Source organism: Amphiprion ocellaris, chromosome 17 (assembly GCF_022539595.1).
Source record: "Amphiprion ocellaris isolate individual 3 ecotype Okinawa chromosome 17, ASM2253959v1, whole genome shotgun sequence".
NCBI lineage: Eukaryota > Metazoa > Chordata > Actinopteri > Pomacentridae > Amphiprion > Amphiprion ocellaris.
Window position 1 is genome coordinate 23,607,511 of NC_072782.1, and position 25,332 is coordinate 23,632,842.

Here is a 25,332-nt window from a genome sequence, read left to right on the forward strand (position 1 = left end):
TGATTCCATTGTTAATTCTGTCTTCTCTTTTGTGAGTAGCATAAACGGACTACATGACATAATTTTACCGTACAATCTTCCATCCATCCATTATCTATACACCGCTTAATCCTCACTAGGGTCGCGGGGGTGCTGGAGCCCATCCCAGCTGACTCAGGTGAAGGCAGGGGACACCCTAGACAGGTCACCAGTCTGTCACAGGGCTACATACAAAGACAAACAAGCACTCACACATTCACACCTACGGGCAATTTAGAATGATCAATTAACCTCAGCATATTTTTGGACTGTGGGAGGAAGCCGGAGTACCCGGAGAAAACCCACGCATGCACAGGGAGAACATGCAAACTCCATGCAGAAAGATCCCGGGAAAGCCGGGACGCGAACCAGGGACCTTCTTGCTGCAAGGCGAAAGTGCTAACCACTACGCCACTGTGCAGCCCCCCCGTACAATCTTGTGTTGGATAATTAAAATTAAACTAAATCTTGAATCTGGCATTTGTGTACAATTGATTCCGGCATAAAACAATAACCAAGTTTAAGTGATACACATCATCTCACTCGAGACGTGTTATAGTTTGAGATAATTCCACAGAGTAAATGACACACCACAATTAGCTGAAAAAAGTAGAGCTTGAGCTGTAATAAGTGACCTCACTGTATGGAAAAATATTCCCTGGTGAAGTTGAATATAATTAGTGAAGAATACCCCTGAAATCAGGTCACATAGCCTTTTACAAACACTATTCCCCAGTCACAGTTACACTAACGAATGAAATGTTTCTATAGATGTTTGTTAGTAATGAATAATCTCAGAAATGTCTGTTCTTGTATCCTGTGGATATTGGTACACTTATCTCCTCTATTGAATCCCTTTAGTTTAGTTTTCATTCCACTTTCTAATTCCTAAAAATAGAGTGAAAGAGAACTTTCTGTTCATTTGAAGAATTTATGATCAAAACACAAAAGAATGCTGTTTGATCAAGACTCTTTAAAAAAAAAAAAAGATGACATGGGGGAGCTGTATGTGTTCCTTCTGCAAAAGTAGGAATACATAATGTCCTGCATTCAAATGTCTTTTGAATACATAGATATCTTTTTTTTTAATACTGGATCAAATTAAATGGGTTCACTCATAGTAAAAAAAAAATCAATACAGAATTATCATCGAAGTCTGCTCCAGACATTGTTAATGCAAACAATCAAAACCCGACAGAACACTACCTGCTCAGCACTAAATGGCAGACAAAACTAAAGCCTGTCAACACTTGGGAACATTTAGTAACTAAAGAGTCCAATGTTTTCCTGAGCTGCTGGTAGAGACTGAAACAGAGAAGAGGCAATATTCTCCATAGGGAAGGATAACATAGGTTTCTTACCCCTTCTCTGTGAAGGCAGCCTGCATCAGTGTTTCTTCAATCAGTGACCCTGCTAGCAGCAAAAAATAAAAGAACTAGTTGGTTAGGTTCACCAAAAGATCGGGGTTTGGCTTATAAAAAACTGCCTTTGTTGTCATTGTTAGCTACATAAAATAAATGTTAACTTATGGTTACAAATGGGCAAACAACAGTGGCCCTTTGCTGTCACAGTTACAATAACAAACAGCTTTCCAGTTCTACAGTCAGGTCTATAAATACTTGGACATTGGCATAATTTTCTGAATTTGCACTCTGTACACCACTACAATAGATTTGAAATGAAACAGTCAAGATGTGCTTAAGTGTAAACTTTCAGCTTTAATTTGAGGGTATTTACATCAAAATCAGGTCAACGGTGTAGGAATTACAACACATTTTATGTGTGTCCTCCACTTTTTTAACGGACTAAAAGTAATTGGACAATTGGCTGCTCTGCTGTTCCATGGCAAGGTGTGTGTTGTTCCCTCATCAGTTAATTTACAAGGCGCAGATTAAAGGTCTAGAGTTCATTTCAAGTGTGGTATTTGCGTTTGAAATCTGGTGAGGTCGACCCTCAATATGAAGTCCAAAGAGCTGTCACTGTCAGTGAGGCAAGCCATCAATAGGCTGGAAAATCAAAACAAACCCATCAGAGAGATAGCAAAAACATTAGGTGTGGCCAAATCAACTGTTTGGTGGTAGTGGAATGGCGTGGACATGTATGGCTGCCAGTGAAACTGGTTCTCTTATATTTATTACTCCACCAAAGAATGCGGCGAAGTTATGTGACTATCGTCATCTGTCTGTCTGTCTGTCTGTCTGTCTGTCTGTCTGTCTGTCTGTCTGTCTGTCTGTCTGTCTGTCTGTCTGTCTGTCTGTCTGTGAGCAAAAACGTTTACAAATGGACTAACAGATTTGGATGAAATTTTCTGGGAAAGTCAGAAATATCACAAAAACCACCTGATTAGATTTTGGCAGTGATGCGGCTTATAGTGTGGAGTCACGGATTTGTTAAAGATTTATCATTGAGAGATAGTGGTACAGCATCACTGTAACTATGACAACAAGTGAACGCTCTGTCAGCTGCCTGCTGACGATCACATGATTATGATCCTACTACAAATCCACCCGTACTTATCAGGACTTATTCATCGGAGATCATACAACAACTGAGCAGCATTGGTGGAGTACTGCGCTCTGAGTGCTTTTCTTGATGATGTGACTGTTGACAAAAGCAGCAGGACGAATTCTCAAGTGTTTCAGGCAATATTATCTGCTCATATTCAGCCAAATGTTTCAGAACTCATTGTCCAAATATTTATGGACCTGACTGTAGAACAGTCATGATTAAGACTGTCAGTGAAAGCTAATTGGTTTGAAACAGAAAATGAACAGCGGTCATTTAAAAACTGCCCTCTGGTACTAATCCATTTTTTTTCACCTTTTTCACATGTCCACATTTTTTATATGCAGGAAAACACATCATGAGCAACATATGCAGCCAACACCATGTCTGAGTAATTCCGCCTTGAAACTGCAAGCATGACAGTCTCAGAAACACTGATTCAGACCAAATGAGGTTTCATATGTAGCAAACTTAAGGAACCAGATCCGTCAACTTGCAGGGTGGGACTTTTGTATTAAATTAAATTTTGATAAAGAGCCCCTCTTGAAAATATAAAAGACTTATTATTGCAGGACTAGCCAGAACTGAAATTGCATTTTAGTAATGAAACTAAATATTGTAATTCCCTAAATCAATTGATGGGCAGTAAATTTCGGGCCTTTAGTGTTCAATATTTGAAGTATGTTTATGTATTTCTTAATGTCTCGGGTAACATCCAACACTGATCGATATCAGACCAATAACCATTTATCAGAATCAACGACATTATTACATTAGAAAAAGATGCCTAGCTGAAATATTGAAGGAATTCAACCAAACTCAAAACAAAATTCACTAATAGCTGGACGTAAATCATGGACATATATGACTGAATTCATCTATTTTCTGTCAGAGATAGACAGTTGAGACAGACCAAGTACAAACTCAGTCTAGCCATGGAGGAAGGACGACCTGATGGCTACAGAAAACAGTGTTGAGATCACTGCACGACAACAAAGATAGAGAGAGAGAAGATGTGCACTTACTCTTCAGTGTGACGCATGCAATGAGATAAGACAGGAATATTTTAAGAAATTTGACTTGTTAATCCCAAACACCAGATAAGGCAATGAACTGCAACAGAGATGCAGCAAAAGCCAGCAGCCCAAGATATGACTGCACGTTACAAACTGAGGAACGCATAATCAAAACAAAACATCACTGCATATGACAATAATCTTGACATAGTCTGTTATACATATGGCACATAATGTTTTAGACTTAGACTGACTTTATATATCCCTGGAGGGAAATTCAGTTGTTACAGCAGCATGGATATTCAATAAAGGGGAAAACAATAAGTACCCTAACACAGAATATTAGGGTAGGGTATAAAGTGGAGGTAAAATAAAATAAAATAAAATATAGAAAATATAATATAGAAAAAATCAGCAGAATATACAGGGGTGATACAGAAGTGTGCAAATGAACAGAATGTGCAAATGAGAGTGTGCTTTGATGTGCAAATAACATAAGTAGGTGCAGATAAGCTTACAGATGTAATGAATGATGATTAGGATGTAAAGTGTCCAGTATCTAAATTGGTTTCATCAGTAGGCAATGTGATAGAGTCTTTTTGCTATGGGGAGGAATGACCTCCTGTACCGTTCCTTGGAGCAGCGGGATTGTATCAGTCTGTTGCTGAAGGTGCCCCTCAGATTGTGCACAGTTTTATGGAGAGGGTGGGAGGTGTTGTCCATGATGGTCAGCAGTTTGGTCAGCATCCTCTGGTCCACCACCTCCTCCAGGGTGACCAACTGACTGGCTATATTGGAACCTGACATTCATGCCAATAAAGCACGACTAACTTTATTGTATTGAATCTAATTAAACAGAATTTAATTGAAATGTAGCAGCTTTGTAAATAAAAATACACAATACAATATTTAAAGATTTTATTTTTAATTGTTTGATTTGTTGGTGAGTAGGGGTGACCCAAGAGTTTTAAAATCCTGATCACATCCATATTTCTTTAGGTCCAACTCTGTGATGAATAGGAATTATTACTTTAACATATTCCGTGTTTTTTTTTTTTTTTTTTTTTGACTTTGAACGCATCAGCATCACGAGCACGAGCAGCAGAGCGGCAGTCAAAACAAAACGTCACTGCGTCGCTGCGACCAGGCGCTCACGCAGCCAATCAGGTTAAACGCTACGTAGCGTAAGTACAACTTGAGTACGTGCCAGGCATCATGGTACGTTCCGCCGCCACTCTTGTCTTGTGTTGTCGTTTATTCTCCACCTGCTCTTGTGTCTTAGCTCGTGTTTAAAGGGCTTCATGCGCTGAAGGGAGCGGCTCGGCTGCAGAGGAGCAACTTGGTGAGAAGAAACCCAGTGAAAGTAGGTGATATGCAGCCTTACAAACTGTCAGCAAGCTGCTAGCTACCTTTAGCCTTTGAAGCTCAGCTGGTCACGTAATGCTAGCCTCTAACCTGCCAAATACGGGCTCTATATAAGATAACTAGTTTAATAGCAAGCTAACGGCTGTTCCCGCTGTGTTGTCGTGGAGCTGAAGGAAGTCGTGTGAAGTGAAGTTATAACCGGGTCGCCCGCAGCGAGGGGAGAGTCTGGTGACCTTCCCTGACAGCTGGGTTTGTGGTCCACTTCATGGCTGTGAATGAACAATAACTACATCTGGCCAGAAGACTGACAGGACCCAATATGTCAGCTACGTAACAGCGGTAAACACCACGACCCTCACTCGACACTTATATTTGGAGTTTAATTTAAGTTTCTGGTCGTGTGTCCACGTGTAAAAATGGCTCGCCGCTCAGCGGTGAACGTGTGGTGCCTTGGGAGTCGAGCTGTCAGCCTGCTGTATGGAAGCTCACTTCGTCCCCTCCACACCTCAGTCTGCAACGCTTCATCAAAGCCCAAAGCTGGATTCAGACCGGAGAAGGTAGCAGTGGTTACAAAGACGACACGGTATGAGTTTGAGCAGCAGCGGTATCGCTATGCAGGACTTTCTGAAGAAGATCTGAAACAGCTGGTAAGACTGCATTTCACTGTCAGGTGTGCAGGTGACCCCCCAAGATCAACACACCTGCCAGATCAGTTTTTGAGGTTTTCTGTGTCTGTGTTTGCAGCTTGCCATGAAGGGCTCCAGTTACAGCGGCCTTCTGGAAAGACACAATATTCACACCAACAATGTGGAACACATTGTAAAGAGCCTGCGGTAAGACAGGACTCCAAGACATAATCACAGTATTTACTTGGGCAAAAGGAGAGGGTTTGTATTATGCTGCTCTGACACTGTTTGTATGCTTACGTATTTGCAGGAAAGAAGGTATTGATGTACGAGTAGTAAAGAGAGGAGAATACAGTGAAGAGGTGGTGCGATGGGCAAATGCCATAATCTCTGCTGGAGGTAGGAATTTCACATTATTGTGTCATTTAGCTTTTTTTGTTGTGCTGCAGCCTCCTCTGCCTGTGACACTAATTACAAATGTGTAGGTAGTACATGGAAAAGTCCAACTTTGTAATTGCAAACCTCTGTAGTTATTATAACTGCCATTTGTCCACATAAATAAACACTGAATCAAAGAATCTTCCTTGGCCTTCAACTTTTGTGTCCAGGCACGATGTAAAGAATGGGCAGGATTTTAACTTATTCAAGCCAGGGGGGCAAAAAGTCAAGTGAACAAAGGCAATCAGACAACAGATGCAAGTACACAATACAAGTTCTCTAACTGCAGTTTGTTTTGTTAGGTGATGGAACAATGCTACTTGTTGCCAGTAAGGTTTTAAGCAAGGACAAACCAGTTGTTGGAGTAAACACAGACCCTGAGAGGTAAAACACTGAGCATTTTGGAAAAGTTAAATTAATAAAGAATAGATGTTGTGGAATTGTACCTTCAAAAGTAATGAGAAAATCTTCTTGGTACATTAGTGCTTAAGTAAGCTGAGCATGTTAATATGATCTCATTAATAAACACTGATATTTTGAGGGTATCTTGAGCTGAATTAATTGTAAATGTTTCCTCTCACCAAAGGTCAGAAGGACATCTGTGTCTGCCTGTACGCTACACTTGTGCCTTTCCAGAGGCACTGGACAAACTCTGTCGTGGTGAGTTCAGGTATGTATTTGCTCATGAATAGTCTTGAAGCTGTCATGTTTTCCTTCTGGGGAACATGCAGGCCTGTCCCCTTGTGTGTGCGTTGTCACTCAACTTTCATATTTCTTTTTATAGCTTATTATATTCCCAGTGATAAAACGATAGCAATATGTACCAGTGGCACACTTCATCAATGATATTAGGAAAATTTATTGTCAGAATGTTCGATAGTTTCATGTGAGTGCATCAACTGAAAACTACCATGAAAATTCAAGAACAGCCTACCATATAATGAAGCCCCTCCATTACTCTCTGTGGCCTCCATGAAGGTCTTCTAAGGCATGCTAGTCTGGGGATGCCGAGGCCTCGTCTTACCTGTTACCTGGTGTAGGTTGAAGTTCACAGGGACCAGTGGTTGTTCTTGTGGCTTTGCAGTCCAAGACAGTCTGGACTCTGTGTTCACCATTACCTCAACCTAAGCAATACACTCACAGCAGCATGCTCCAAGGACTGATGGACTTCTTGTTGGGTTTTGTGCGGAGTCTGATACAGGGTCTCCGTCCACTTTGAATTTTGATGTCAGCATGGTGCGGCAGCTTAACCTCAGTCGTCCTCAGTGTGCCTCTGGGCTCTACTTGCTATTTCATTTAGTCTATATCAAGGTGAAATCATTCCTGTTTTTGTTAGGTGTCTAAATGTATGTGTTTTTCATTCTTGTGCTGACATTAGATAAAACAGTTAAAGTGGTTCGGTTGAAAAAAAAAACTTTTTTATTAAAAATAGGTCAATACAAGTCACTAATAATTTTCATTATTGACTGAAAGAAAACATTTCATCGTGATATATTTTTCAGCTGTATCGCTTAGTTTATTACAACCTACAAGTGAGATATGTTGACACCTTAACTGTAATCTGGTAAACACTTTGGAGCTGTTGGCTGTCATTAGCTTGGAGTTCAACACAAGTTTAAATCTATGTTGTCTGGAAAAAAGTCACATGGTGTCTAAAACCGCAAAGCTGTGTCCTCAGACTCAGTGGGACATCCTAAATCCAGTTACTGTCCTGTGAAAATGACCTACCTGCTACCACAGATCAGTGTGTTGTGAGGTTCATTTGAAAGCTGCTGCACAGGATGCTTCCGTCAGACTGTGACTTAGTTGTGTACAAGACCCAACTGAGAGTCAGTATGGTGGTTTTAACCCTCATATCATCCTGCGGGTCAAAACTGACCCTTTTTAAAGTTTGAAAATGTGGAGAAAAAAAATATTTTCACAGTGAAACTTCTGATGTCCACATTTTCAACATTTTTGGGAAATCTTTGAACATTTTTTAGTGGAAAAAAAGAAATGTTAAAAAGGTTTCTTAAGAACATTCACATAAAAATATCAACCAAAATCCAGCGAATTTCGCTGGATTTTGGTAGATTTTTTATATGAATGTTCTTAAAGAAAATATTAGAAGTTCTGATATATATGTAATCACTTAGGATTTTTTTAGGATTTTTTTTTTTTAAGATTTTTACTCATTTTTTGAAAATATTTACAAGAATTTTCTTGCCAAATTTGGGCGATTTTTTAATTTATTTATTTTTTTTTAAAAAAAACGAAACTTTTAAGGGAAACTTTTAAGGAATTATTGTAATTTTCTTCCTGAAGGTTTTGCAAATGTTCAGAAATTTGGGGAATTTTTTTGCTTTTTTTTTTTTTTTTTCAGACAAGGAAACAATATTTTTTGTGCCCATAAATGAGGACAACAGCAGGGTTAAGGACAAAAGATGTCTCAATGTTTAAGTAAATATCTCAATGAAAATTTGATGTCAAGAAGTTTTTACTTTTTTGTCTCAGGGAAACAAACAAGGAAATGTTCATTATCCAAAAAATAAGTGAAATGGTTTAAGGTCCTGAGGACTTTGTCATGCTGTCTTTTGCATGAGTGATTTTTGTGCAAAAAGAACTGCTTCAAAGCCTTTCAACTCAGCTTTGAAAGTGAAAGTGTTTTTCAGTACTTACATAACCCAACAAGAATCATTTTGTGATGGTATTTAAAAGTAGACTGAAACATTGGTCTCTTTATAAAGTAAAAATGGCCGCTTATGAAAAGCCATACTGTCGATATAATAATATTACTAGTACCTCAAATCCTACTTTGGAATAAAATGCAGTATTTTCTTTACAAGCAAAAGCATCTCTGCCTTCTTGTAGTTTTATATTTTTACATTCTAATCCATAATGTGACATCCAGAGCCGAGCAGCTGCTTATTGACCATGTTGACACACGGGGCATCTATATATTTGTGTCACATTTGTGCCATTGCTGGAAATGGAGGAGTTTATTTATCCTGTTTGAGTGTGATCTCTTTTCTGGAATGGGGGCCTCTGCAAAGAAACCATCCAATTACTGTGATTCTCTCATACTTGACCTTCCTGGTCACTTTTGCTTCAGAATCTCATCAAACATGTCATACAGACTCTGGCATGCGATGTCTGTTTGTCTTCCTGCTCTGTGGGTGATCAAGCCCTCATGTATCTCAGATGGCAACAGGAATGTTCAAAAGTCAAAGTATTGGTCCTTAAATCTGGGATCTAGTGAAATTGCAATGCAGAAAATGGGGCCAGACTCAATTTGATTGAAGTGTTTGTTTACATTCTCTACTGATGTGATCTTTGTTTTAATGCCATCGTCTGTGCCACCGTTGTTGCTTAAAAGACATCTCAGGCTCTCAACAAGGGGATAACATCAGCAGCCAATGCATTTGAGCTGATTTCTCTAGTCAGTTGTTCAAGCAGGGAGAGAAGAAAAAGTTTTCAGCTAAACTTCACTGGAACACAGTGAGAGTTGTGGATAGGTAATAGTCTGTGACGTGTAGCAATGAAGTGCTATGCTTTAGAATGCTTTTCATCATGTAGAATGTACTATTCCCCTGAGCGCCAACATCTGGCTGTAGCCTTTTTTGTTTCATCCTTTGCTGGATCTGCACAGCCTGCAGGCATGAATAGTCATTCATTCATTCAAACCTTTATTTATTCTCGATAGGACATTGAGGTTTCCCTCATTTCCAATGCCGTCGAGATCACAGACACTTTAAAACCGCAGCACAATAAAACAAGTACAGAATAATCACTGTGAACAATAATTTCATCAGCAATTAGGTAGATAAAATAAAATCAGGTAAAACAGTTGCAATGTGAAACACTGGTTAGAAATCAAAATTCGGAAGTCTGAAAGAGAAGGAAGAACTTAAATGTTTAGAGAGTGTTGGAGGATGTTCCATGAGCTTGGAGCATCAAAAGAAAAAGCTGTTTTATCACGTTCAGTACATGCTCGTGGAACTTTAAGAAGTAACAGATCAGTAGAGCGAGTTGTATAGCTACCAGCATTTCACTCTAACAAGGTTGAGATCTAAGGTGGTAATTTTCCAACGAGGGCCTGAAAGATGCATAAAAGCCAATGTTTGTTGCACTTCACTTCCAGAGAAGGCCAACCGACCTTCTCATACAGAACAAGTAGTGTAGTCAAGTAGTGTATGATTATCTGTGAGCCACCACATCCAACATACTACTCTGGTTATTGTGGACAGCCATCTGCAGTGTGTGCCATGCAGCCAAAACTAGCCAGACCACTATCGGTCACAACTCTTGTCATATTTATGTCATTGTCTCTCATGATAGCACACATATTGGATTTGTCTGTTTTCTGTTTTTCAAACATTTCCTAAAATGGCTCTGATATAGTTGATGTGCACTGGGAGGCTGTGCACTAGTGTTAACTACTACAAGTTAACATTTGATCATTAATCCACTGTACTCTGAGGATAAGCATGCTCACAAGGCTGGTAGAACTGATGGCAGGGATGTCATGTGCCGGTAGCTCTTGAACGTGTTTGGCCACAACGTACGTTTAAGACATGAGTTGAATGATTACCAGTGGACAGTGTGTAGCAGGCCTTAATTTATTCAGTCAACCCTGTTCTCCACAGCTAGGAGAGGTAGGTTATTTAATCCTTTGAACTCCATCACTGTGTTAGTAATCCCTCAAGCTTTGACAGTGACTGTGGGAATTGTTTTTTCTCAAATACTGTGGTTATCATCTGAGTCGTGTTGATTGTAGTTTGTACTTTGTTGGTGTCCAGTTCAATTTAAATCTGATTTATTGACTTTTGTGTGTGTCTTCTTGTTTGCCTTTTAAATGACTGATGAGATCATATTTATTTATTTTATTTATGCAAACCTGATATAGCAAATATCTTTTGTTTTATGGCATATATATTGCAGCAGCAGGTAGCGGTGTGCTGCACTGTATGAAATCCACACTTTGCAAATTGTAGTTGTTGGGTGATAGTAGTGTATGCATGGGCTGTTTTTCTGTCTTGAGTTTTCCTGCCCCTTTCTAGGCAAGCATTCCTCCTGACATATTTTTCCTCACTTTGGGCTCATTTTAACGGCAATATAAAGTCCTCCACCAGCATGGAAACGTACACTGTGGCTAGAAACGGATAAAACTCAAACATGTACAGTATTACAAAAAAATAATGCCATCTGCATGTGCCAGACACAAAAATGGTAGCTTTGCATACTGTAGGTATTTTACTTGTTACATTTTAAAATTTCCATTGAACCTGCAGTTCAATTGAAAAGTCCCTGAACTTTTTTCCACATGTGGCTGTTGGTGACACCTGAGAATCTGGCTGCTATAAAGTGATTTTGATGAAATACAACTTCATTCTAGGATGTGGTTAATTTCTCAGCAGAATTTCATCTTGCAAATAATTAGTTCAGTGAAAGTCCAATGATTTTTTTTCTGTTGTAGTAGTTTGTGACTGATGAATGGAATAATTCTTTTCAGGGTTTTCTTCTTCTTTTTTCTTTCAATAACATGCCATTCAAACTTTGTGCAGGTTTTGCAATTTAGAGGGTTAAAAAAAAACGTGAAGAAAATGTATTTTTAATTTTACATGTGAATGAACACGGGCTGCACAGTGGCGTAGTGGTTAGCACTTTCGCCTTGCAGCGAGAAGATCCCTGGTTCACGTCCCGGCTTTCCCGGGATCTTTCTGCATGGAGTTTGCATGTTCTCCCTGTGCATGCGTGGGTTTTCTCCGGGTACTCCGGCTTCCTCCCACAGTCCAAAAATATGCTGAGGTTCATTGATTACTCTAAATTGCCCGTAGGTGTGAATGTGAGAGTGCTTGTTTGTCTTTGTATGTAGCGACAGACTGGTGACCTGTCTAGGGTGTCCCCTGCCTTCGCCCGAGTCAGCTGGGATAGACTCCAGCCCCCCCCGCGACCCTAGTGAGGATTAAGCGGTGTATAGATAATGGATGGATGGATGTGAATGAACACTAGTTAAATGGTAGTGTCCCACTGAAAGAAATGTATAAAATTCTTTTTGATGAAACATCCACAAAACCAGTTTAATTTAAACCTAATATTGCTTTGAGATAGCAGATCTTGTCTCCTAACACTTCTGCGCTGCGTTCAGGTGGCTGTGGCGTCAGAGGATCCGTCTGCACTTAGAGGGCACAGGAATAAATCCCACTCCTGTGGACCTGCACGAACAGCAACTAAGCCTGGAGCAGCATAGCCAAGCTCACCGCATCACCACCATGGAAAGCCAGCGGAGTATGGCATCACCCAGCTTGTGTGCCTGTCTCAGTTTGTCTGTCTGTGTCGTCCTGTCTGCTCTTCTGGGTTGTTTTTGCACAAGTTAAAATACGTTAAATTGACTAAAGTGGGGTGATATTTTTCTCTGATTACAATTTTGATCATTGCTGATGTTTTTCCCTCGCTGCTGTCCTTCTCCTAATTCAGTGACATTTTTCAGGGACAGGGACACTGCAGGAGAGTTTCATCAAGCCTAGCCTCCTCCCTATTAGAAGCTTGAATGAAATCTTCATCGGAGAATCCCTGTCTTCCAGGTACCTCAATTATTTAACCTGATGCTTGAAGTTTATATTAACGTGCGTACAGTACTATTGTCCTGGTGTATGTTGTGACCCTCATTGATCCACAGCCCCTCCACCACTGCCCTGCTCGTTTCTCCAGCACTCATCGGGAAATCTCTGTCCACCACAGGGTGAAGTTAAAATCCTTCAATCCCCATGTTAACCTCTTGCTCCATAGGGCTTCCTACTATGAGATCTCAGTCGATGATGGCCCTTGGGAAAAGCAGAAGAGTTCAGGACTCAGTATTTGCACAGGAACGGGATCCAAAGCCTGGTAAGGCACAAGTATAATCAACTTTCTAAATATGAAATGTTCAACTAGTGCCTGATCCACAGGTTCTGCAAAGAGAGTCAATAGTGAACTTTGGATATGGCTCAGGACTAACGCCCTTAACAATGTAACAGTATTGCAGCTATTCAAACACCACTGGGAACAAGTATTGAGTCAGTCAGTTTTAGTCTGATGCAAGAGGAAAAGGAGGCCTTGCAGGCTAACGGACTGAAATGACATCAGTTGCATACAATTCATCATCTTAAACCTCACCAGGAGTAGAACTAACAATGTGAAGTTCGTTTGAGACATAAAAAATATTTTAAGCTGTCCTCTCACACCATCAGGCCTGAATGTCAGCCTTGCACACAAGATGTATAATGTTGAAAAATCCCCTGAATTTTCACTTAATCTACAAAAAAGGCTGAAATCTATTGATCTTAACTGTCCCGTGACCTTTTTCTTGACCACCTGGTGTCAGCTATTTCAAAAATACCATCTGTCTGTGGTATGTTTTACACTAAATATCTACTGTCTGCAGAACTAACAGCTCAGCTCACCGACTGTTTCTTCTTCTGGCATTGACACATTTGCTTTCAAAACACTACTCAGTGTGCCCACATCTTCTTGTGTGGATCAATAAAATAGAAAGCATCTGCTAAATTAGTTAGAAACTGGTCTGATAGTGGAAAAGCTGTTAACCTGTTGAACTCAGCAGTTTCTGGGTGCTTTTCTCATATTTCTCTGCAATATAAAGTCACCTCTGGAAACAGTGCAGCTACAGCTAGAAGTAGAATGAACTCAGAAATGTCAGTGAAAGTTGAATTTATTTGATTATTTATTTTACAAAAAACTGAAGAAACCTAGATTCAACATTTATCAAGGTGCTTTTAGGTACTAGCAATACTAGAAAAAAATACTAGCTATCCAGATGAATATTTCCATACTTGTCTCCTGTCTGCGCTGTGGAAACAGCCTATTTGTCACAGCTGAGTCTGTTATGGCTTCTCAGTTGTGCAGAGGAGTGCAGAATTTTATTTTTTTAATGTTTTGTTTTTGACAAATTTGTAAATAATGCATGTAGGACAAAGTGAGTTTGATGAAATTTTGCAATTTTAAGCTTAGATTTGGTTATTTCCTGATTCAGACATTTAGTCTGTGAAAAAGCACCAGTAGAAAATGTTTGAAAAGTGGTCAGGAAACGGTAAAATACAACATATGAAACAGGAACGGAATTAATTTCCAAACCACAAAAATTCATCTACAAGTTGCAGGGTACTGAGGGCTAAACCTGAGGGCGTTTTAGCATTTGTTTTGCTCGTCGCCTACAGAGCCATCAGTTTAGGTGGGATTGGACAAAGCTGGTTTGGTTGAGTTGTGTGTAGCAGAACCACAGCAGTGCGTATAAGCTGCTGTGTGTGTGGTAAAAACACATTTTCGTAAAAGCTGTGTCCGAGTAATGAAAGGGGCCCTCAGTGGATATTTCAAATTTGTGACATATTTTTTGGCATTTTCTCCACATTTCATATAGAAAACTAGAAAAGCACTCAGTGCACAGTACTCCGCCAATGCTGCTCAGTCATATCATTTCCGATTGATGGAATCTTTAAAAATATTTGTGGATCCAGACCATAAGCCGCTTCACTGCCAAAATCTAATCAATGGGTCCTTGTGTCATTTCTGACCTTCCCTGAAAATTTCATCCAAATCCATTAATCCGTTTTTGAGTAATGTTGATGACAGACAGACAGACAGACAGACAGACAGACAGACAGACAGACAGACAGACAGACAGACAGACAGACAGACAGACAGACAGACAGACAGACAGACAGACAGACAGACAGACAGACAGACAGACAGACAGACAGACAGACAGACAGACAGACAGACCAATGCCGATCGTCACATAACTTCGCCGAGACTGAGCCTCCTTGGCAGAGTAATAAAAAGGAGAAATTAAATTTATTACTTACTTTCATGTCCCACTAACTGGCCTAGTCTCCACCTGTGGGATGCTGCTGCTGACCTTCCTCCAGCCCACTGCTTCCAGCTGCCCATTTCCACCAGTCTACTCTGCATCGTCCTCACTACACTTGATATGCTCATCTACATATTTTTGAATTTACTACCAGCTATATATGTAGTATATTTAATGCCAGAGCCATACACCATAGCAGGAAACTATAATTAGTTTCCATGTCAGTTGTACTTTGCATGTATCATCTGTCTCATCGTGCATGTATCAAATTGTGTGTTTTATGGTCCTTGCCCCTCCCCACCTCTCTATCTCTACCCCTCCACCTCTAACCCTCTACCTCTATCCCTCTATCTCTACCTCTCTACCTCTTCTGTCCCTCTCAACCCGCCCGGCCAGCAGGCAGATGGGTTCCCCCACATAAAGAGCTGGGTTCTGCTCGAGGTTTTTTTCCCTGTTAAAAGGGTGTTTTCCTTGCCACTGTCTCCTTTTGGCTTGCTCTGGGGATCAGGCATATGGGTTCTGTAAAGCGTCTCGAGACAATTTGACTGTAATTGGCGCTATATAAATAAAATTCAATTGAATTGTGCAGGCAGCCAGTATGTACCCTGCTAAATGTCCACAGTAATTTGTGGAATGAACAATGAAAGCAATGCTTTACAAAGTCAGTGATTAAATAATTTCCTCCGGGATGAATAAAGTATATCTTATCTATTCCAGTATGGGTTTTGTCAAATTCAGTGAATCTTATTCACGACTCCCTGACAGTCTCTGTGTTGGCTGAAAAACATCTGGTACTGGTGCACACAGTGAGTCAAACTGATCCACACAACGCTATTCTGGCTTGTCCTGTGTATGTTCAGGTTCTGCATATTAATGCTTTTGCACAGGACAGGGAGAAAGGGGGCCATGGGAGTGAGAGGGCCGGTCATTCAGACACATAACCGTCTAAATATGCTAATTAGCTAGCTGTTAACAGTCTTCTTCCAGAATCACAAAGCTCACCTTTTAAAATAATTTTTTTGGATGTAATTTAAGTACAACTTAACTAAATACGTTCAACAAATTAATCTTAAATGCCACTAAAACAGAAATCATTACAACTCCTAAGACCTCTCGGTGCTTCTTAGCCACATTGCATAGTAATAAGACATCCCATGTGCTAAATCCTGTCTTAGTCCTCTCATTTCCCTCATGAATTTTTTGTCTTGCTGTCAACAGGTCATACAACATCAACAAACTTGCTGAACAAGCTGTGGAAGAGGTTCTTAAAATTGGTGAGTACATGTGCAGGTTTTGATCCTAAAATTTGTGCAGAATAAAGATAATAAGCAAATCACGTCACCTGACTTCACTGAGCTTTTTTTTTCCCTTCTTTCCTCAGGAAAGTCCCAGGCAGGTCTTGATATCCCGCTTAACCGAGAGTTTATTGAGAAGGGTGAGCCTATAATCCTTCTGTCAGTGTTGTGGCCGTGGACATTTTTAGGCATTTTTTTAATGTTGCAGTGGGTCTGTGTGTGTTCAGTTACAGACAAATACAACGAGTCTCTGGTGTTCAGTCCAGATGACAGCCGCTTGTTCTACAGTGTCAGGGAGCCCATCGTCAACAGAGTCTTCTCCAGCAGTCGGCAGAGAGGCTTTGCCAGCAAGTCAGTAATGCTATTCGGTCTAATGAGTCACTCTTTACATGAAGATGTAACAGTTCTGCCTCTGCTCCTTCAGGGTGTGTGTCCGCTCTCGGTGTTGGGATGCCTGCATGGTGGTGGACGGCGGTACCTCCTTTGAGTTTAATGATGGTGCCATCGCCACTATCAGCACGAGCGAGGAGGACCAGCTCCGGACAGTCGTTCTGGAAAACTGAGGCAAATCCAGAGCTCAGGACACCTGACTGGTTTCTCTTGAGCCAACAGTGTTCAAAAGGATGTGGTCAAAGGGAAGCCCCTGCTTTTAGCCTACACAGGGGCTATTTTTTACCTGGTAAAAGGTATTATTGTTGCTTTTGTTATTTGTGTTTTTTTTCCCCAAAATATTTTTTTTCCTATTTAGATTGTTTTCTTTTGCTTTTTTTCTCCATGCCACTAGGCGATGCCATGTTAAAATCCATTTTGTACTGTAGATACTGTGAGACAGCATTTAAAGTGTGTCACCAGAAACTACCTGTCACTGCATCAGGGTCACAGGGAACATCTATGCTAGAGCAGAGAGAACAGATCAGTGATACAGAGGGCTTTTGTTAATAGAAGGCACACTGATTGTTGTAAATATGTATCTATTTCACATTTTCTTTGGAGCAGCGACTTGTGTCGTTCTGTCAACCAGTTTCTACATAGCCTTGATGACGATGCATGTCTGTTTGTGCATTAGCGGCCGCATTCACAAAGGATCTTATCTTCCGACTAGAGAATTGAGATTGATTAACAAGTGAACGGTCAATCCAAGAGTTAAGATTTTATGGTTGTTTATTAAACTGTCAGGCAAAGATGGATTTTAAGAGCATTTTTGGTTTGATGAATAGTTATGTGCCAGCTGAAATATTTCAGTTTATTGAGGTTGCAAACTGTGTTTTTGCGATGTCACATAGCGGAGTTTATCGTGTCACCTCCTGTGTTTTTGAGTTTTTTCAACTTGTCAGTGAGCTGATTCAATCCTGATGAAACAAGAATCACTACTGGCAGCGCATCACTATGAGCCGTTCCTAGTACAGAAATCCACTGCTGCCTGTAACTTCACTTAGATTTTTGGAGTTACTTTTAGCAGTAACAGCCCTTTGGAATTCTTGTCAGATGAAGTTTGGACTAACAGGACTGTTTTGGAAATTTTTCTTATCTCAGCTACTGAGAAGCCACTTGTAGCCTGAGAATGTTTGCAAATATGACCTCAGATTGTGATGTGGTTTCACACCAGTTTCCACTGGTTCATGACTGTTGAAGGATAGCATTGAAGTTATTCTGTATCATATATATATATGTTTTTTTGTTGTCAGCCGATCCCAATGACTCTGGCTCTGTCTGTGTATCTCAGCCTCAAGTACAGCTCACAGTTATATAGTTCCTTAATTAGCTGGTCCCTGTTTTATCAAACATTACTCAAACAGGAAGAAAAAGTGAATTTATTGGAGACTTTTTATAGCAGTGGATTAATCTGCACAGGGTGCCATACTGAGTATGTGTGGGAGCAGGATGGTGTATGTGGGATTGAGGTCAAAATAAAGTAGTGTGTGTTCTTAGTAGTGATGAACATTCAATGACATGTTTTTGCACAGTTTGTGGACAAGCCTTTGAGACACACACAGTACCCGTTGGCAAGATACAATCATTGTTGGATTGGGTCTGCGCATGGGATTTGTTGACACTGAAAAAAAAATCTCAACTGTCAGCAGACTTTGTGCTGAAAGTATAGCAGATGTAAATTTATAGGGTAAATGAAAACACAGCCACTGTTACGGCTTGTTGTCTGAGTATAGATATTTTTGAAACATAGCTTATTTTTTTTCTACCTGCTTAAGCAATAATTACAGTTTTTGGGTACAAAAAATAAAGACAAATGCACTAAAGAAAGAACTCTGTGTTTAAAAGAGCATTATGCTCCATGCTTTTAGGTCAAATGTGTGTCTTGTCACAAGACAGGAAAATGAGCTTTGGAAATGCTACTGAAATAGCAGCATGTGCCTGAGGCGGACATGTCAAACTGCAGAGTTTAAACTGTATTGAACCACATGTTTAGCCTGTAACAACACTAAATGTTTGCACAATACTATTCACAGATTCTGAAATTATAGAGGACAGATTGATGAGCACAGTGGAGCAGTTGTAATGATTTAAATGTATAATAAAAATTGAGCAGATCTTTTGTATATTTTTATAATTCGACTTCGTCCGTTAAAAAAAACAAAAAAAACTATGTATCTTGTAACACCTCCTGGCCTGGATGTGTGGCCAAAGGTGTTCTTTTTGAGGGGTTTATATCACAAACTGATTCGGAAATTGTGTCATGCAGCGTGCCAAAGGCAAGGTTCCTCATGGAAACACTGTCGCTGTGTTAGGATGTGTTTTGTTTGGAACTGGATAAAGTGGTATGAAACAGAAACGCTTTTGTGTAATTATTTAACCTCATTATACTGCATCAATGGATTAATCAGTAATGTGCCGTTAAATGTGTTTTAGTTTGCTGGTTTGTTGATTATCCAAATTACTGACTCATTATCTTTGAACAGATCAGTGTTTAAATGAAATTATCTTCACCTCTGTTGTATCATGATGTAGACAGAAATTTTTGTAAAACGGAAGTGACAATGTTTTATTCAGTTTCAATACAGACATTTAGACATTCTAAAAAAAATACAGTGAATGGCAGTAATGTATGATGCTTTGGACATTGAAATGTAAAACATACTAACGGGGACAGTGATCTTGCTCCTCTACATTTCAAAAATAGTTTACTCCACATTTTACACATATTATGACGTAACATCTGAACTTAAAATACAAGATTGAAATTAAAGCAGTGATTGCAACCGTTTGTTGTGCAGAGAAAAGTCTGTTTAGGAGAAAAGTACAAAAAAAATTGACTTTTGTAGAAAACTTACGTGGTCCCTCTCCATTATCTCACTGCCTCTCTGATTTGTCAGTCTTTGGAGGACTGACCTGCCTACCTCTAAAGTGAACTAGCTCCACCTTCACCAGCAACAGCCATTGCTGCTGACATTGGCACATTAAAGATCTAAAATGTATAATTTATACTGTATAGTGACAAGGACCATTTTACTACAGAACCAGCACTCTTACTGATGTAGATTTTGCTGATCATGCTGTGCTGAAATGGAAGACTTTTACTCCGTTGTCCTGGTGCTGAAATATACACAAATGTGTACGGTAATAAAAACAAATTAAAAATAACAAAAACCTTTACAGGCTAAAGTGACAAGCGAAATAATCTGTAGAGGTTAAGGACCTTCTACAGTCTGGAGAGGTTTGATCACAAACGGCCTCTGGGGAAGGCACTGTTCCCTCTAAACTGCGCGCGTGCGCAATTGCGCACTGCTGACACGGTCTCCGCGCACAGAAAAGAAAAATCAAACCTAAATTGTAAATAAAATAAACACGTAACAATTCATTCTGTGCTATTTTTCAGTGTGAGTCAGTGAGTGACCGGTGACTGGCTGCTGCAGCCAATGATGTGATTCACATACGTATTTACCATAGACTGTATATAATGGTATTTACGCAGCTAATCAACGTCAGGCGTCCTTACGTGTAGCCACCGTTGTTCTCATAGATATGAATGAGTAGATAGGACACGCCCCTTTGAGCTGCGTGCTACAGCGAGGCTAAGCTAGTGGGGGCAAAGTTTCAGTGCATTCCATTGATGTACACAGCGAGAAAACGAAAACAACAAGTATGCCGGCTCACTGGGCTGCATACAATTACACACTGCGTCGTACGATTGAGGCAAGGAAACTTGGAATGACTTTTCATAGGTAAGAATAGTTTTTGGCTCTTTTTTCATTATGAAATCTTGTTGAGAGCTTCCAGTCTATGAGAGCTAACTAGTTAGCCACTAGCAAAACACTAAGGCGAGCTAGCAGCTTGACAAGCAAATACCAGACGATTAATAGTAGCTGTAGTATAGTTGTACGAGCAGTAGTAGTAATACTAAAAGTACAAGCAGCAGTAGTAGTATAAACAGCTGTTAGAGTTGTAGAAGTAGTATCAGCATTTGTAATAGTATTACAAGTTGTAGTAGCAGTGCCAGTATCAGCAGCAGTAGTGAGTACTACCACTACTACTAGTAGTAGTCACATTGCTATTACTACCACCAATACTACCAATAGTAGTTATAAAGCCTAACTCATGTATATCCTGATTACCATCTATGTTCTTCCTCCAAACCCATTTTATGATTGGGATTACAGGCAGTTCTTTAGGACTGCTCTCAAATAATTGAAATGTTACTAAACAAGGTTATACTTATCAAATTAAATAGCTCTGGTCTCCAGTATATTGACGAATTCCGTTCTTTGTACTTAATTTATTAGCATGATTTTAATATGTTGTGTACAGACTTAATTACTTCTCTGTCTACTTTTCTTACTCCATGTAGGTTTCCCAGAGACTATGGGTTGAGGAGGAATTGGAAGTTTGTCGGCTTAGACCTGGTGTCATTCCATCAGTGTTAAACTTCCCGGCTCATCTTGGAAGAGTACGTGCCAGAAAGACCACGACCAAACAGCCTTGAGATCTTAGGCAGCGTCTCCCTCAGGTGGGTGTCGACAGTGTTCACAGTCAGGTCTGTGGTCATCCCGTCAAAAAACAAAACAGAAAAAAATCTAGATTATAAATCAACATGTAACCAATGCACTCTGTGTATAACGCCATAGTATAGGATGTAGTTCAGAAAATGTCAAAGTATAGTATGCTTTACTCAAGAATAACATAGTATGGCCTGTAGTTCATAGTACAGCATGTTGGCAAGAAAAAAAAACAGATTATTATGTGGTTAAAAAAGCGCAAAATGATAGGATGTTGCCTAAAATTGTCATGTATATGTGGTTCAAAAAATGTCATAGTGCAGTATATTGTCAAAATAGTATGTAATTCAAGAAAACATCAGAGTATAATATGTCATCTAAAAAATGCCATAGAATAATAATTTCATTGCACAAGTAAAAGTATAGTAACTTTTAAAACTGTTCGAATTCTTATATGTTGCTAAGAAAAAACCAAAAAAACAAAAACCAAAAAAAGTCACAGTAATATGTCAATTAAAAAAGCCTATAGTATAGCGTGTCGCCCAACAAACATCATAGTATAGCATGTCGCTCTAAAAACGTCACAGTATAGCCTTTAGTCCACAGCTGTCAGTAGGTGAGGAGCAACACAAAAACAGTCCAAACGCTGGTTTCCAGAGGGTTAGAGAAGAATTTATTTGAAAAAGTAAGTTTACAACAACACAACATGTGAGGGGGTTAAAAACAAATGGATGTTAGTAAAATAAATATAAATCAACAGAACTAAAAGTGAACTTCATGTTGACATTGATGGACATTCCAACCAGGAACAAAGTAAAAGATAATCAATACGAAAAAAAAACTCTTCCTGTTCACCTCTTAAAACCCCAAAACACACCGCAGTAGCACCCTAAACTAAAACTACCAATGGGTTCCCTGTTTTCCTTTCTGAACAATTCAAAGGTCCCTCTCTATCTCCCCACACATCCACCAACCACTGGAACACATCTCCAAAGTTCTGCCGGGCCAGCTCATCTTCCCCTCAGAAGAAGTGCTGCCACCTGCCAGATGAAGGAGCCTTTTGAGAGGCAGCTGGCATCGTGATTGGACTGTACTTTGGTCTGTTCTAATCCAGCTTCAGCTCCAGAGACGGCAGGCGGGACGAGTCAACGGAGGCCTGGTGGACGAAGGCATGCAGCTGAGTACAATCCAGAAAACAACAGAGGAGGAGTGCAGCGACCCAGGGCCAGAACAACCAGAGTATCATGGTATGTCTCTTAGAAAACATCATAGTATAGCCTTTGGTATGAAAAAACGTCATCATATACATCGTATATTGTACAAATAACAAGTCAAAGGAAAGAGACATACACTGTAGAATTGTAGTAATCGTGGGCTGACTGATTTACTGATTATCAGTATTTTATTTTTTACTGATTTACGGTAATAAATACATTTAAAAATGGTGCTACTTTGGCTCTGAACCTTTATCTACCTGTGGTCGCTCTGTCTTCTGGAGTGATTTGATTGGTTATACGTCACGAATAAAACTCCTTTAACTTAACATCTGTAAACAAAACAAAAACGTATCAACAAAGTTTTCTGTTAGAGTTTGTGTTCTTCTAAGTTTAACTCAAGATTTTAAATACTTTCATTTACTGCAAATGAATATCTATTCCAAATGTCTCACTAATAATCATTATCAGCCTTACAAACCCACAAAACACCCCTCTATACTCCACCACACTTAGTACAGTCTGGTTCCCCCTTCTATAAATCTGCTTGGAATCTTCCACTTCCTGTTTGTCAAAGTGGCCTTCTACCTGGACAGGTTTTGTTGGAGCTCATGCAACAAACATTTCGGGTAACTGCACTTTAATATGGATGGATGACACTGAATTAGAGTCTGTATTAATGAGACTGAGTTAAGATGTGTAGCTCTGTCATTAAATAGTAAATTATTTCTCAGAATTCACAGAGAAAAGTCTGAAATGTTTGCTAGGTTAGCATCCCACATGTTCTTTGGCTCAGCTAAAGCTAAATCTTACCAACTTCTGGATCTCTTGAGTTGCTTGTTGTTAAATTATCTTGCTAGAGGTGCTGAAGCTCAGAAAGTCTGAGATGTTTGTTCAAAATAAGCTCATTCTCAAGTCTTATCTGAACTGTCCTCTTTTGTTTGAACTTTCCCTAAACTTAGGAGTTAATGACAGAGCAGCACATCCAGACTCAGTCTCATTTATGTAGAGATTAAACTTCAGTGTCGTTCATTGATGTTAAAGTGCAGTTTTTCAAATGTTTGTTGCACATGCTCCCGACCAAACCAGTCCAGGTGGAAGAAGATGTGAAGAGAAAGATCCAGAGGATGAATATCACACATTTACGCTGGAAATAAATGTCCTTTAATTAGACATTGTCATGCAAAAGTTGGATTTCCCTTCAATGATGTTCAAATCTTTGTTGAGTGTTTTGTTGATGTTGGTTTCTAAATGTTTTTTGACACTCGGCCCCAAAGATTAAAACCTTTTACGGCTCAAAAGCTGCAACAATTCACACATTATCAACTATCTTTCTGACTAAACTAAGATAAAAAGTGAAAAACTGCCTGATTCCTGCATCATGAATGTAAATCTTTTTGGTTTTTATGACCGTAAACTGAATATATTTGGGCTTGACATTTTATAAACCAATACAAGAAATGAATTACTGGAGAAAACGACAGATTAATGGACAAAGAAAATGTGTTTTCTAACATATATGGCTGAATTACTCCAAAATTACAAGATACATATAATTTTAATTCAATTTTATTCATATAATGCCAAATACATGTCAAATTGTCTCAAGATGCTTTATATTTATATTTTTTTTGTCATATTTAAAATATGACAAAGTAAGAAATTTAAACCTCTTGACTAATCCAATTTATTATGTAGTTTTTAAGAGACTAATTGACAATTAAAATAAGTTTCTCCACTAAAACTAATAAACATGAGGTCAAATAGAAGGAACAGTTTTAAATACTGCAGTCCCACGATGACAAGAATAAAGTTTCTCAACAAAAACTACATCTGCTGGTGGATTCCATTAAAGTCCTAATAAATTGTAATAAAGTGTGATACTAAAGGTTTGTGGTGCTAAAAATGTCAAAGTAAAGATATGAAGTTGAACATCTGGATGGAGGTTGATAAAAGTTGACCTTCCTTCATTTCTCTGGAGTCGACTCCATGGATTTTATGGATGTTGGTTAAAGACCTGCTCTTCTAGTGGTCTTCCTTCTAGTCGCTGTAAAAAGTCAGTCCATCCTGGCCGACTTCAACACCTCTTCATGACAACTTGTGCCTCCGACCTCATGGAACCTCAAGAAACTCGGGAAACCTGTGGAGACTCGAAGAACTCGTGGAGACTCGAAGAACTCGTCGGGCGGGGGAAGGTGTGGTGGGTGGTGGGGGGAGGTGGGGGAGTAGAGGGGGGAGGCCGCCACCCACCTCCCCGCCTACTCTCCGCCCTGACTCCACCCAGACTCCGCCTTAGCTCCACCCATGTGGTGACTTGAGAAACTACGATGCCAAAGGGACGACGAATTTATTTCTTTTTATCTGATCTGTAGCTCAGTGAGTTAAGGATTTGCCTATGGAGCTGCAGGTCGCTGGTTCAAGACCAGACACTTCTTAAATTTTCTCAAAATTCTGACAAAGACGAACAAAGAAAAGTGCCAGTGGTGGGTCTTGAACCTGCGACCCTCCGCTTGGGAGTCCTCTTCTTATCCCCCTGAGCTACTCGCTCAGATACTAATTCTTCTTTTTTTTGCGCATTTATCATCTATTTTTTGTTATTTTCGAGTTTTTTTTTAACTCGAGTCTCGACTCGACCGTTTTTCTCAGGAGGTTGGACTTCAGCGTTTGTGCTGGAGGGTTGAACCCTCAGTTCCAAGACTTTCCAAAGCCTCCACACCTCCCGAGTCCTCAGGACCTGAGCTTTCACACAGTCTGAGGGCTGAAATTTTCTAACTCCCACAGTAGTTCTCTGTTAGATTGAACTTTCAGACAGTCCAAGGACTGATATCTTCTAAGTTCCTGAGTAGTTCTCTGTTAGTTTGAACCTTCAGACAGTCTGAGGACTGAAATTTTAGAAGTTTCTTAGTACTTCACTTCTAGTTTGAACTTTCTGGTTAACAGAAGCCTTAAAACTTGTGACCATGAGTCTTGATTTCACATTTAGATCATACATCTGAGTTCTTCTCAGACCTTCACCTGTGGGTTTTTTAGAAATCCTCAACAAACTTTGATTCTCTTCACTGAA

General features: G+C 39.7%; 1 protein-coding gene across 2 annotated transcripts; it reads left to right on the top strand.

Annotated features, from left to right (window-relative positions):
• Positions 1–4,726: 4,726 nt before the first annotated feature.
• Positions 4,727–18,893, top strand: nadk2 (NAD kinase 2, mitochondrial). Of its 2 annotated transcripts, none has more exons than XM_023278527.3 (12): positions 4,727–5,551; positions 5,649–5,737; positions 5,841–5,929; positions 6,271–6,352; positions 6,555–6,638; positions 12,096–12,235; positions 12,438–12,531; positions 12,689–12,832; positions 16,029–16,084; positions 16,192–16,245; positions 16,333–16,456; positions 16,530–18,893. In XM_023278527.3, exons 1-12 carry the CDS (start codon positions 5,321–5,323, stop codon positions 16,666–16,668), a joined length of 1,326 nt encoding a protein of 441 aa, XP_023134295.2. In that variant the 5' UTR covers positions 4,727–5,320; the 3' UTR covers positions 16,669–18,893. The 2 variants fall into 2 exon arrangements, with proteins under 2 accessions (XP_023134295.2, XP_023134296.2); XM_023278528.3 differs by having other exon boundaries at positions 12,737–12,832.
• The last annotated feature ends 6,439 nt before the right edge of the window (positions 18,894–25,332 follow it).